At 45.9% G+C, this 12,511-nt stretch overlaps 1 protein-coding gene across 3 annotated transcripts in view; it reads left to right on the plus strand.

Annotated features, from left to right (window-relative positions):
- The first annotated feature begins 4,736 nt into the window (after positions 1-4,736).
- RETREG1 (reticulophagy regulator 1) overlaps positions 4,737-12,511 on the plus strand; it is a 71,975-nt gene continuing 64,200 nt past the window's right edge. For all 3 annotated transcript variants that reach the window (XM_075494004.1, XM_075494005.1, XM_075494006.1), the window contains exon 1: positions 4,737-5,026. In XM_075494004.1, coding sequence (XP_075350119.1) covers positions 4,752-5,026 — 275 coding nt within the window. In that variant the 5' untranslated portion in view covers positions 4,737-4,751. The remainder of the gene's footprint in view (positions 5,027-12,511) is intronic.

Raw genomic sequence — 12,511 nt, forward strand, 5'->3', positions numbered from 1 at the left:
TAATTGGCTAGAAAATAGGGAACAGACAATAAGAGCAAATGGTCCATCCTCAACAAAGGAAGGAAACCACCACTGAAGTTCTGCAGGAGCTCTGTGCTCTTCAACTATTCAATAGTGAACTGGAAAAACAATGAACAGCAAACTCAAAGTTTAGTGATGACATCAAGTTATTCAGGAAAGTGAGGACAAGGGCAGACTAAAGAACTGCATGACTTTAGGAAACGGAATAGCTGTCCAATAAAATGGTAGAATAAATTGCAAGTAGATAAAGCACGGCAGGTGAGGTGGGGGGGGAACTCAATCCTAGATTTAGCTGTACAACAACAAGTGCTGTACATTATCAGCACTGTACAAGTGCTGATCATTATCACTAAGGGACAAAATCATGAAGTTTTAATAGTTCCAGGAAAATATAAATTCAGTGTTTTTCACCAGTTAGGGGGGAAAAAAAAAAAGAAAAAAAAAGAAAGCAGACATTAGAAATTATTACAAAAGGCATAAAGCAAACCACAGAGCATTGTTATGAAACTATTTAAATCCATGACCTACTCCCACTTCGAACGCAGCGATGATGTGACTAGAACTGCACAAGAAGGTCATCTTAGAACCGGAAAAGGTTCAGGGAAGGGGTACAAGGATGATCAAAGTCACAGAACTACCACCATATGAAGAATGACTAAGACGCGACTCTTCAGCCTCAAAGCAGACAATTTGGGAAGTGCCACGGGAATGACTGGATACAGAGTCAATAATCATGCCCTAACTATGGGTCATTAGTAGGGCAAGGGAAGTGATTCTTCCCCTCCTACCGTTTGTGAGACCACATATGGAATACTTTGTCCAGTTTTGGGCAACCTGATACAAGACACACGCTGACATCCCGGAAGGAGTCCAGAGGGCCCCTGGAAGATCAGTGGCATACAGCATGTGACGTAGGAGAGGCTGAGAGAGCTGGCTTCGCTCACTCTGGAGGACGAAAGCTTAATGGGGATCTACTTGCTAAGTACCTAATGTGTGGTTATAGAGCAGACAGGGCCAGAGTCCTCCGCAATGAGGTGCAGACCAAACAAATTAGAGGAAATGGGCAAAACTTGCAGAACAACAAATTTTTAATGGATAATAAGAAAATATTCTCCACAATGAACATGGTCAAATGTTGGAACAGGTTGCCCAGAGCGTGCTGTAGAATCTCCAGTCCTCAGAGATGTTCACAACTAAGCTGGGCAGGACACAGAGCAACCTGTCATAGCCAACTACCAAGGTGCTTTGAGTGTGTATGTGGGGAGAAAGGTCAGACCAAATGTCTTCCAGACATTCCTTCCAAATTAACTTATTCCATGATTCTGTGATTAAATGAAGCAAATGGAAAACAAGTTTAAAAAAAAAAAAGAAAAATCATGCCATTTTGAGCTGGAATCCTCAACTGAATTCAACAATGTTACTCTATGCTGACATCAGAATTTTCAAACATATTTCAGAAGCATTAGAATGTTTTGATATTTGTAATATCCTTTGATGCAACCATTTAGAAAGCTTTCTCCTCAGTTTTCATCCATCATTTACATTGTAGTCCCTGACCCCAGAACTGCAGTCCCTAACCTAATTCTGTGCATTACAGCTCACACATGCAACTGTGCACTGGGTGCCAGTCCTAGCTTTTCCCAGCTCAAATTCACAAACTGCACACAAACCTTTAAACCCTGGCAGGCAAAACATCAAAATACAGAAAGATCAAAGCCAGAGATCATATTTACTACTATTTTTTTCTGAAAAAGACATCTAAACTGTCAATGGCTGGGAATGCATGATCCACCTCTTCTCTCACACTGATGTCTATACCAGACTGCCTTCAGTAAGCTCACTCATATAAACCCAGCCCTGTAACTATCAATAGTGAAAAAGAAGAGCTGGCGTCCATCAATATGTGAAGCATTTTTTCCATTAACTAAATTACAAAACCTGTTCTGGAAGAACTTTTCACTAATTTCTATTCATGGTATAGAATAGATGAATACCACGATGAATATAGAATAGAATAGTGGCAAAGGCCAGTAATCTAGAATGGATGCAAGGTTAGTCAAAATCAGAAAAAGTTCCCACATCTACAGTCTACCCTGCCCACTGAAACCCCACCTCATCCTCCCCTCCCAGATTCCATCCCCCTTTTCTGAGGGCAGGGAGGATTCTTGAACTCCTGTGCCTGAATGGAGTACAGCATAGAGTATAAGTTGGAGGCGGGGCATACAATCATACTCCAATGCTTAAAAAAAAAAGTGGAATATTGGTAAGGGCAGATCACCTAAAACTTGCCATGGTTTTAATCCTTAGGGCCGTAGGATTATATTGCCATTATCCCCATTTCACAAGCTCAGTACAAATCAAGACCTAATATTCGTTAAACCCAAATTTAAACACTTTAACCCCAGTGTGTTTTCTGGGGCTAACTATCCCATGGTCACTTTAAAAGTGCATAAGGAACACCTGACTTCTTTCCAGGCTTATCTAGTAACTGCTTGGAGTTAGCTAGACTTAGATGCTGGATAGGACAGCCCACATTACTGAAATAACTGAATGCTAGCAAGGGAAAGCAGGCTGCCGCTGGCTAAGCTGGTGATGGTTTTGGCAAGTTACGGACAGCGTTCACTAGAACAGCAGCTTGGCATAGATAACACAGCACCCTACAATGGCCTGAAAAAAGGGTAAGGACAGGAGAAACTCCCCTATTTGTGCTCCTCTCCCTACCTCTTTTTCCTTGTAAGAAAACCCAATTTTACTCCCACAGACTGATAAGATTCCCTCTGCTCCCACTCCCCAAACCAAGGAATCGGCATCTGCAGGCAACCACTGCACACACCCGAGAGAGGCATCAGGTGCTCAAGCGACACCAGGAGTGCTCAGTAACTGCAAGCAGCTGCTTGCACACATCTGAGACAGCTGCCGATTTTCCAGCATGGGAAGGAAACCCTGTTTTGACCAAGTCTTTTTAGGGCCAAGGTTTATCCATCAGTGTAAAACTGAAGCAAAACAACAAGGTGTTTCTCCAGCCTTGCTGCAACTGCTTCCCAGAGCCTTTCTTTCCCATCCACGTTTTGGGTTACTTGGGGAGCCTGTCTCTTTCCTTTTGCTGTCTGAGACCCTCATAGACAACACCTAATCAATCACTTTTTAGCTGGGCTAATTATTCAGGCAGGTCTGCCGGGCCCCAGGTTCTTAGAGGTGCAAGCATAGTAGTATAATAAATTAACATAAAACTAAAATGTCTTCTAGAAAAATTTTAATTGCTTATGTAGAGTAATGTTCTGTATATTTCCTCTCAGGTACAATTCATATACTACACAGAGTATGTGGAATCAGAGAAGTAACATAACTTCTTCCCAAGGTCATCTGGTCAAAATACACAGCAGATTTGCAACCCACAGTTAATGGTGCAACTTAATTAATTTTGTGATCTTATTTTTGTCGTCTTTTTCCTCAGAGAAAAAAAGGCATGTTGACCTTGAAGTGAGTACGACTCCTGTTCCAGGGGGAGGGTGGGAATTGAGCTAACAGGTGGTACACAATTAAGCTAGAAACAGATCTTAACTCCCAATCCAAAATTCCTCTTCTATTTTTGTTACTTTGCTCTTGCAATAAAAGTTATTTCATTTTATGCAGTTTACACTGAGAGATATGTTCTTGGATTCCAATTTTTGGCTGTTCCTGTTCAGCAACAGATGCTCGAGTGACGTTTCTCACCAGGCACGCTCTCCAGAGTTCAGCTCCCCAATAATCACATTAGCCATGATGCACATCATCTCCTTAAAGATTGTGTCAAGCTTCCATCTGGAGCCTGAGGCCGGCCAGATATTTAGTAGTGCAGATGACAGGACAACAGGGTACAGCTTTTCAAGTAAGTTTCTTGGATACTTGAGATGCAGATGGCAGCCACTAAACTCCTGCAGCCTCCTTCACAGTCTCAGATGAAGTTCCCAGCACTGTGACAACAATTTACTTCCATTTTGGGGGGGATTTTGGAGATCATTGCTTGGCTGTGGGATATACAGGAGGAGGAGATGAAGAAGGAGTCTCAGTAATAACACCTTCTGGCAGGTTCCATAGAATCAACCATCACATCATTTCCTGAATCGAGAAGGCAACTGGTTCTCCAGCTTTCCCCAGCAGGGAACCAAAACCCTCAACATTTGTACCTGGGCACTTCTGCAACCCGGGCAAACACCGGCGAGCCCTCCGCTCACCAGGAGACGCGGGCAGCTTGGAGCACCTGCCTCCGGTACAGACGGAACAGCAGCGGGAGACAGTAGCCGCGGAGAGGAGGCGGCAGCAGCCGGAGCGCCCGCTGGGGACGCGCGGCCGGGCCCTAACGGCCAGGCCCTAACGGCCGGGCAACGGGCATGCGGCCCAGCACACCGCCCTCCCGCGCGCACACCACCAGCTGTCAACGCCACCGCCGCTCACCACGCCCCGCCTCTCGCCCCTCCCCCAGGAGGCACCGCCCCCGGCACCTGTCACGCGCACGCGCAACCCCTCGTGACACCTGCCTGGAGGGCGGCTCCCCCCCGTTTGCGGTGACGTCACCGGCGCCGGTGGGTGGGTGGGGCGCGGGGGGTAACGGCTGCGCTCCGGGCCCCGCCCCTGGCGCTGCCCGGCCGGGGCCGCGCCCCTGCCCCGCCTCCCGCCAGCCCGGCCCGGCCCGGCCCGGCCCGGCCCAGCTGCGCCCGCCCGAGCGGCAGCCCGGCGGCCGCTACCGAGCCATGGCGAGCGCGGCGCCCGCGCAGCCCCGCGGGCCGGAGGCGGGCGGGGAGCGCGGCGGCGGGCGGGAGCGGCCGGAGGCCCTCGAGGAGCGAGGCGCGGCGGCAGCCGGGGATGCGGAGCCGGCGGAAGCGTCAGGCGGGGCCGGGGCGGCCGCGACGCCGGCGCTGCTGGGGGAGACGGGGCTGGCGGTGGGCTGCTGCATCGCGGCGGCGCTGAGCTGGGAGCGGCCCCTCCACAGCCTGGGCGGCTTCGTCTGCGCCAACCTGCTCTTCTGGTGAGCGAGCCTGGCCGGGGTGGGGGCCGGGGCCGGGGCCGCGGTCGGGACCGCCCCCCCCCGGGAGAGGAAAGCCCCTGCCCCGCCCGCCTCCGCGCCCCCGCCCCGCGCTTCCTTCGTCCCCCGGGAGGAGCGTTTGCCTCGCGCCCCCCTTCCCCGATCCGTCCCCCGGGCGCCCTTTGAGGGGAGCCGACCAAGTCCCCTTCCCCCGTCTTCCACGGGGAACGCCTTGCTTTCCTCTTCACCTGCGCCATCCGGCAGCCGCCCTGGGGCAGGGTATGGCCCGTACGTTGTCTGCGTCTGCCTCCTGGGGTTCTTTCACCCCCTGGGTCTGCTTTCTGCCTCCCCTTCCCCCCTATTTCATTCAGTAGCGAGGAGCCTCGGGTCAAAGCTGACCTGAGCGGCTGCGGTACGCCCCGCTGAGAAGTTGCAGTTCTTGCAGTTGAGATGAGCTATGGGCCTGCGTTTCTGTGCAGAGTTTTGAAACCTCGTGAAATCAGGCCTCGAGCCTGTAGTTAGCGCTGCCCTGCTGCCATGGCCCATTACTTCGGGGTTCATTTTGGGTGTGCGTGCTTTTCCAAATTGGTGGCCTAGTTAGTGGAGGCTTTGTGGAGTGGGGACAGTGGGAACGTTACTGCAGTGCACCAGTTCTCTTTTTTGACTAAGCTTTTTCTAGTCAGATACAGTTTAGTTGCATAAACCCCAGAAGTTAACATAGGCATGTGTTCATTGTTGTGTTTGTAACAAGTCTTCTGTTTATTTCTGTAGGAAAAACGTGTCTTTCTATGTGAAACATCTTCAGGACTTTCCCCTGATCTTAGATTCTGGCCATGCCTACATTTTTCATTTTCTGATCTCCTAAAATGCTGCTGTATGCCTGCTTGCTCGTGTAGAGCAATCTATGTGTTAGGGCTCTGTCTAATAATACTGTCGAGACTAAGACTGAGTTGTGTTTCCCCTCCTGTGGCTAGAACTGCCTCCTTTCCTGTTAAGCAAATGAGAGGCAAACAGGCCAAGAGGTGCATTAATTGCAAACTCCCCTTAGTTCTCTGTAACCCTAACAGTATGATGTTTAAACATGAGACCCAAGTCATGGAAAGAGAACTTTCTGAAGCTTTGTGTTGCACAAGAAAATCTCTCTGTGCAAATATTTTCAAAATTATTTTATCCTCTTTAATCCCAGGAGCAGCGTGTGATGTCTAATTTAGGTTGACTTTTGTTATCCATCTTGCTGTTAGCTATCCTTGGTAAATCCTTTCATTGAGAAAGTTACATGGTTTTGCTCTCATTTGCTGCATACTTCAGAGATCATCTGTTCTTTCAGCGATTTGGAAGGGTCATAATGCTTTATGTTTCTTTGCGACATGGCTCTGATAATTTTCAAGGACAGCATGTGACAGAATACATTTCTGTGTCTCAAGGACTAGTAGCTGCTGGGCAACCTGTTTGCTATTCTTCCGTCCAACTTTGATCATAAGCAAGGTATATAGTGCATGCATTGAGGGACCTGGACAGGCTGGATCGATGGGCTGAGGTCAATTGTATGAGGTTTAACAAGGCCAAGTGCAAGGTCCTGCACTTGGGCCACAGCAACCCCATGCAACGCTACAGGCTTGGGGAAGAGTGGCTGGAAAGCTGCCTGGCAGAGAAGGACCTGGGGGTGTTTGTTGACAGCCGCCTGAATATGAGCCAGCAGTGTGCCCAGGCGGCCAAGAAAGCCAATGGCATCCTGGCTTGTATCAAAAATAGCATGGCCAGCAGGACTAGGGAAGTGATCGTGCCCCTGTACTCAGCACTGGTGAGGCCGCACCTCGAATACTGTGTTCAGTTTTGGGCCCCCCACTACAAGAGGGATATTGAGGTGCTGGAGCGTGTGCAGAGAAGGGCAACGAAGCTGGTGAAGGGTCTGGAGCAGAAGTCTTATGAGGAGCGGCTGAGGGAGCTGGGACTGTTTAGCCTGGAGAAAAGGAGGCTGAGGGGAGACCTTATCGCTCTCTACAACTACCTGAAAGGAGGTTGTAGAGAGGTGGGGGTCAGTCTCTTCTCCCAGGTAACAAGTGATAGGACAAGAGGAAATGGCCTCAAGTTGCGCCAGGGGAGGTTTAGACTGGATATTAGGAAATTTTTCTTCACCGAGAGGGTTTTCAAGCATTGGAACAGGCTGACCAGGGAAGTGGTTGAGTCGCCATCCCTGGAGGTATTTAAAGGACGTTTGGATGAGGTGCTTAGGGACATGGTGTAGTGGTGGTTTTGGCAGTGTTAGGTTTATGGTTGGACTCGATGATCTTAAAGGTCTTTTCCAACCTATATGATTCTGTGATTCTGTTACATAATGCCTATAGAAAATCTCCTTTGGTAGTCTTACTGGCAACTTGTTATGTGACCAGTATTTGAAGTTATTTTATCAAAATTTGTAGTTCACTCTACTTTCTTACTGTCAAGATGAGTCAGAATGGCAAAAGTCAGGATAGCTTGCTGTCCTGGTGCCAGGGAGATTTGAGAGGTGGAGACAAACTAGGAAATATGTAGGAGCAGGTATGACAGCCAGTAAACTTCTGTGGTTTGAGACTGAAGAACATCAGGAAAGATCTTGTTATTAAACCTATGAAGTCTGACACTTTGAAAATGAAACAGTCGTTTAAATCTAGTTTCATATTTCCCTGCTTTGGTGTTGGCATTGTGAGCATTTGCAGTGCAGTGTCTTTGCTGCTTCTCCTTTTTCTCGTTTGAGATCCAGCTGGTCAGCCTGGTTTGTGATGACTCAGCCAGTCGCTACTGATTCAGGACTGGGAGTTCACCCCTGCTGCCTGTGAATTCTCTCCTAACAGGGCTCTGTGCTGGCCAGAGCCTAGGTTGAAGACACATTTCCTAGTTGCTGCTTCATGTGCCTCATCTTTCTTCGTCGTGTGCCTGCAAGTATCCCTATCCCCATGCGGAGGTAGTTGCACTCCTAGTGTGTGGGCCTCTAATCTCAGTACTTCTCAAAGTTGAGCAGTCTGTATTGCTGCGTGGGGGACTGCTCTCACTGTATCGGCAATAGTGTTGGTGGAAGAGGGAGGAAAGGGAGGTGAAGTTGAATTTTAGTTTTCCAAATGTTGGAAGAGTAGTGATAGTTCCTTCCTCCCCTACCTTTAATTTTGGTGGGACTGTGTTTTCCCTCACAGTTAGTTTAGTTCTTGTATGTATGCCATTCAAAACACTTCATGTGTAAACTGTTGCAGTAGGAGCTGCTGAGGATCAACTATTTCTCTGATGTCCTGTTGTAAAATCTTTTTTTTTTTTTAATATAGTTGATTGCAATCTCTTTCCCACTCAAAATCTTTTAACCATGGTACTGTATATAAATGCATTTTTGATGTTTAGTACTGAAATAATTGTAGGTACAAGAAATTTACTAAATTAATTTCATTCTATTTTCCTTCATTTTTTGAATATTCCTAACAAATCATCGTGGACTCTTTAACAAGGCTTAAAGCAACTAGTTCTTGATCATGACTTCAGGACCTTCTCAGACTAGGCAGTACTGTACCATCTTTCAGTTTCCTTGGATTTCTAACATAAAGGCTGCACTAAAGTTCAGACCCTGCAAAAGCTGACCTGATACATACTGGCATATTTAGTGAACTAACATTTCATACAATTTTCCTCAAAAATGAATGAAACAAGGCTGGCAGTTAAAGTAAAAAGAAATCTGGTTATTGAAAAAGCATTTGTAACTTACCACTTCCGTTATTTATTCACCATGAATAGCTTTAAGCCCCCCCGTTCCAATGACCCCAATTGAAAGTCTTTAAAATGAACAAAGGTTAAATATATACTATTTAGCACCTAATAATCTGAAATGTGATATGGATTCTACTTTTCCACTGTAGATAGCTTACAGACTGAAGTCAAAAGGAAAATGTCACATGAGGAAAATAAGATATTTTTTTCCTATTTTACATGCATAGTACTGAAAAAGTGAGTGATTTGCCCAAGAGCAGAGAAACTCTGTGCTGGTGCCAGAAGTTTAGTCCAGGTATTCTAAGTGTTAGGCTGCTGACTGATAGTTTTTAATCTTAGGTTTAATCTTAGACAAATATTAACAGTTAATCCCAGATTTTAAGCTAGCATTCTAGCCTAATTATTATTTCATGTGTGTATGGGGTAGGGGGGATAGTGGCAGCTTTTAATTTTTGTTCTCCCAATCTGTCATCTTAAATATTTCTATGAGGTCAGGGGACAAGTTTATTTTTAGTAATTCTGTGCTGTTATATGTCTTTTGTAGTTTGCAGATACTTGTTTCAAATATATGTTTTATATTTGCAGATATATGTTTCAAACATAATACATTAATGTCTGCAAGGTCATCCTTAGATGCACCAGTTGCATCTATTCACCAGTTGCCCAAATGACTGATTTCCATGGGGTTCCTTGGGAAGAGAGGCAGTGGAAAGACTAAGATGTAATAGATCTTTTCTCTGTTTCTGTCTCCTTGTGGAACGAACTCATTGTGTTACCCTGTTTGCTGTTCTCATTGCTAGCCCAAATCCAGATTTTTCTTTGAGGATTTTTGTATGCTTTCTGATACACTAATTTGTATGTTACTGCAGGTCTGTTGTTAACAACGTTATATGTTGTTATTGTACTGGATGAACAAATTAACTGACCAACTGTGTAAAAGACAAGTATCATTCCTTGATTTAGACAGGTATGCTGGCCAAATTTACCATTTAAATTAGTGTCTTTTGTCACCACATACTCAGATTTTTTTTGTTTTGTTTTGTTTGTCTCAGACCTAATGAATTTTTTTTTTTTTTGTATGGGAGAATTAATTAATCAAGAGAGGAAACAATATTTATTGTATCTGAACTGGCCACGTGCATTGCATCAGGTAGAGGCTGTGGTAGGAAAGTTATTCCCGATATAAAATCTAATTGCTTTTTAAATGTTACTAACAAAAACACATTCAGGGTTTAGAGGTTTGCTGTGTTTTGTTTAAAGTATCCAATTTGCTTTAAGTTTTGTTATTGAAGTGTTAGGTTTTGGTTTTAAGTATCCAATTCACTTTAAGATTTGTTATTAAAGTGTTTCTTACTTGAAATCTCTTCTTGGCAATGATAATGCTTACTATGGAGAGATCTCAAAGTACTTTTCATTCATTAATTTATTCTTTTGATGTAAGAAAATAGTACTGGGCTAAGCATTTCTTTCAGGTATTTGCACACAAACTGTAAATGTTGTCACTACTACATCCTGATGGATAGCTTGCCTATAAAGCAAGGTTTCTGCACATTTGGAGCAGTGTGCATACACAGTGTATGCCTGCATCTGGATTTTTATTCTTGTGGTGGGTTGACCCTGTCTGGATGCCAGGTGCCCACCAAAGCCACTCTATCACTCCCCTCCTCAGCTGGACAGGGAAGAGAATACAACGAACGGCTCGTGGGTCAAGATAAGGACAGGGAGAGATGCCTCACCAATTACCGTCACAGGCAAAACAGACTTGAATTGGGGAAAATTAATTTAATTTATTACCAACCAAATCAGAGTAGAATAATGAGAAATAAAAACTAAATCTTAAAACACCTTCCCCCCACCCCCCTTCTCCCCGGGCTCAACTTCACTCCCAATTTCTCTACCTCCTCCCCCAGAGCTGCACAGGGGATGGGGAATGGAGGTTGCGGTCAGTTCATCACACGTTGTCTCTGCTGCTCCTTCCTCCTCAGGGAGGACTCCTCACAGTCTTCCCCTGCTCCAGCATGGGGTCCCTCCCACAGGAGACAGTCCTCCACGAACTTCTCCAACGTGAGTCCTTCCCACGGACTGCAGTTCTTCACGAACTACTCCAGCATGGGTCCTCCTCCAGAGGTGCAGTCCTTCAGGAACAGACTGCTCCAGCGTGGGTCCCCCACAGGGTCACAAGTCCTGCCAGCAAACCTGCTCCAGCGTGGGCTCCTCTTTCCATGGGTTCACAGGTCCCGCCAGGAGCCTGCTCCAGCACGGGTTCTCCACAGGGTCACAGTCTCCTTTGGGCATCCCCCTGCTCCAGCATGGGGTCCTCTATGGGCTGCAGGTGGATATCTGCTCCACCGTTAACCTCCATGGGCTGCAGGGGAACAGCCTGCCTCACCATGGTCTTCACCATGGGCTGCAGGGGAATCTCTGCTCTGGCACCTGGAGCACCTCCTCCCCCTTCACTGGCCTTGGTGTCTGCAGAGTTGTTTCTCTCACATATTCTCACTCCTCTCTTCTGACTGCTGCTGGTGTTGCACAGTTCTCCCCCCCCCCCCCTTAAATTTGTTATCACAGAGGTGCTACCACCATCGCTGATGGGCTCAGCGGGTCCGTCTTGGAGCTGGCTGGCATCAACTTTTATAGGACACAGGGGAAGCTTCTCACAGAAGCCGCCCCTGTAGCCCTCCCGCTACCAAAACCTTGCCATGCAAACCCAATATAATTCTTTGTTTTGAGAAAGAAGCTGACCTATTAGACATGCAGCAGGCACGTGTATAGCTGTTTGTAACTCTATATATGTTTGGTATGGCTATGTCATTATGTTCTGAGTGTTTGAGAAAGGGGACTGTAACTTTCTGCCTACTATCAACGTTGACTGTGGGTACCACTGGAAATGGAGTCCTTGGGGAACTTCTCAGTCGAGCAGGACATCTTAGTGAACTTGGCATCCTGAACCTTAGGAAGTTCACTGCTTACAAAATGTTACTCTCTTCTTGGTCTTGTCTGTATTAGGTGTTCTTCTTATGCTAGTGATATTATTCCTAGAAGGCTGGTGTGGTGATCACTAGTGTTTTTCAGTCAGTGTAGCAGTACTGCCTGGGGGTTGTGAGGTTGGTGGTTGTTTTCCTCCAGCAGTTTGTGTGGTCCCTCCTTTAAGGATGACTCACCTCGTCCTTGTACAAGGATCATGTGGCTTTTATCCATCCAAACCACTCCTCATTACCAGCATGCCACCAGATGTCATTAATAAGAAATTCACAGAAACTCTGTATAGATTGTATTTGCTATGTAAATTTAGCTTTTAATTTTACTTAAAACAACTCCAAATTTTTGATGAGTCCATTTATTTAAATTGCAAATTGCAATATATAAATGTTTTGTTCCCTATTGCTTTAATTCAGCTTACACAGTAATTCAGCTGTTTCAGAATCCTTTTTTTCCCCTCTCAGACTTTAGCTTTCTCAAAACCACACTCAAATCTGAGAGCATACCAAGCAAAATTAATACAGAAATAATTAATTCTGCCCAAAGTTAAATCATTAGGAAGAAAATATTTGGTTCAAAATACTTGCTTTCATTTAGAATATATGTGGGAAGTTCATCGGTGGCGGTGGACAGGAGAGAGATTACCAAACTAAATTAAGTGAGAATTGGAATAAAAGAAATCTGTGAAATCAAAACATAAAGAAAAATGCATGAAAATTAAGTGAGTTGGAGTAAGAAGGGGTATTGATGTTTTGAGGCCAGTTTGTAGTATGTTGGCCTTCA

Source organism: Mycteria americana, chromosome 2 (assembly GCF_035582795.1).
Source record: "Mycteria americana isolate JAX WOST 10 ecotype Jacksonville Zoo and Gardens chromosome 2, USCA_MyAme_1.0, whole genome shotgun sequence".
In the NCBI taxonomy this organism is placed as follows: domain Eukaryota; kingdom Metazoa; phylum Chordata; class Aves; order Ciconiiformes; family Ciconiidae; genus Mycteria; species Mycteria americana.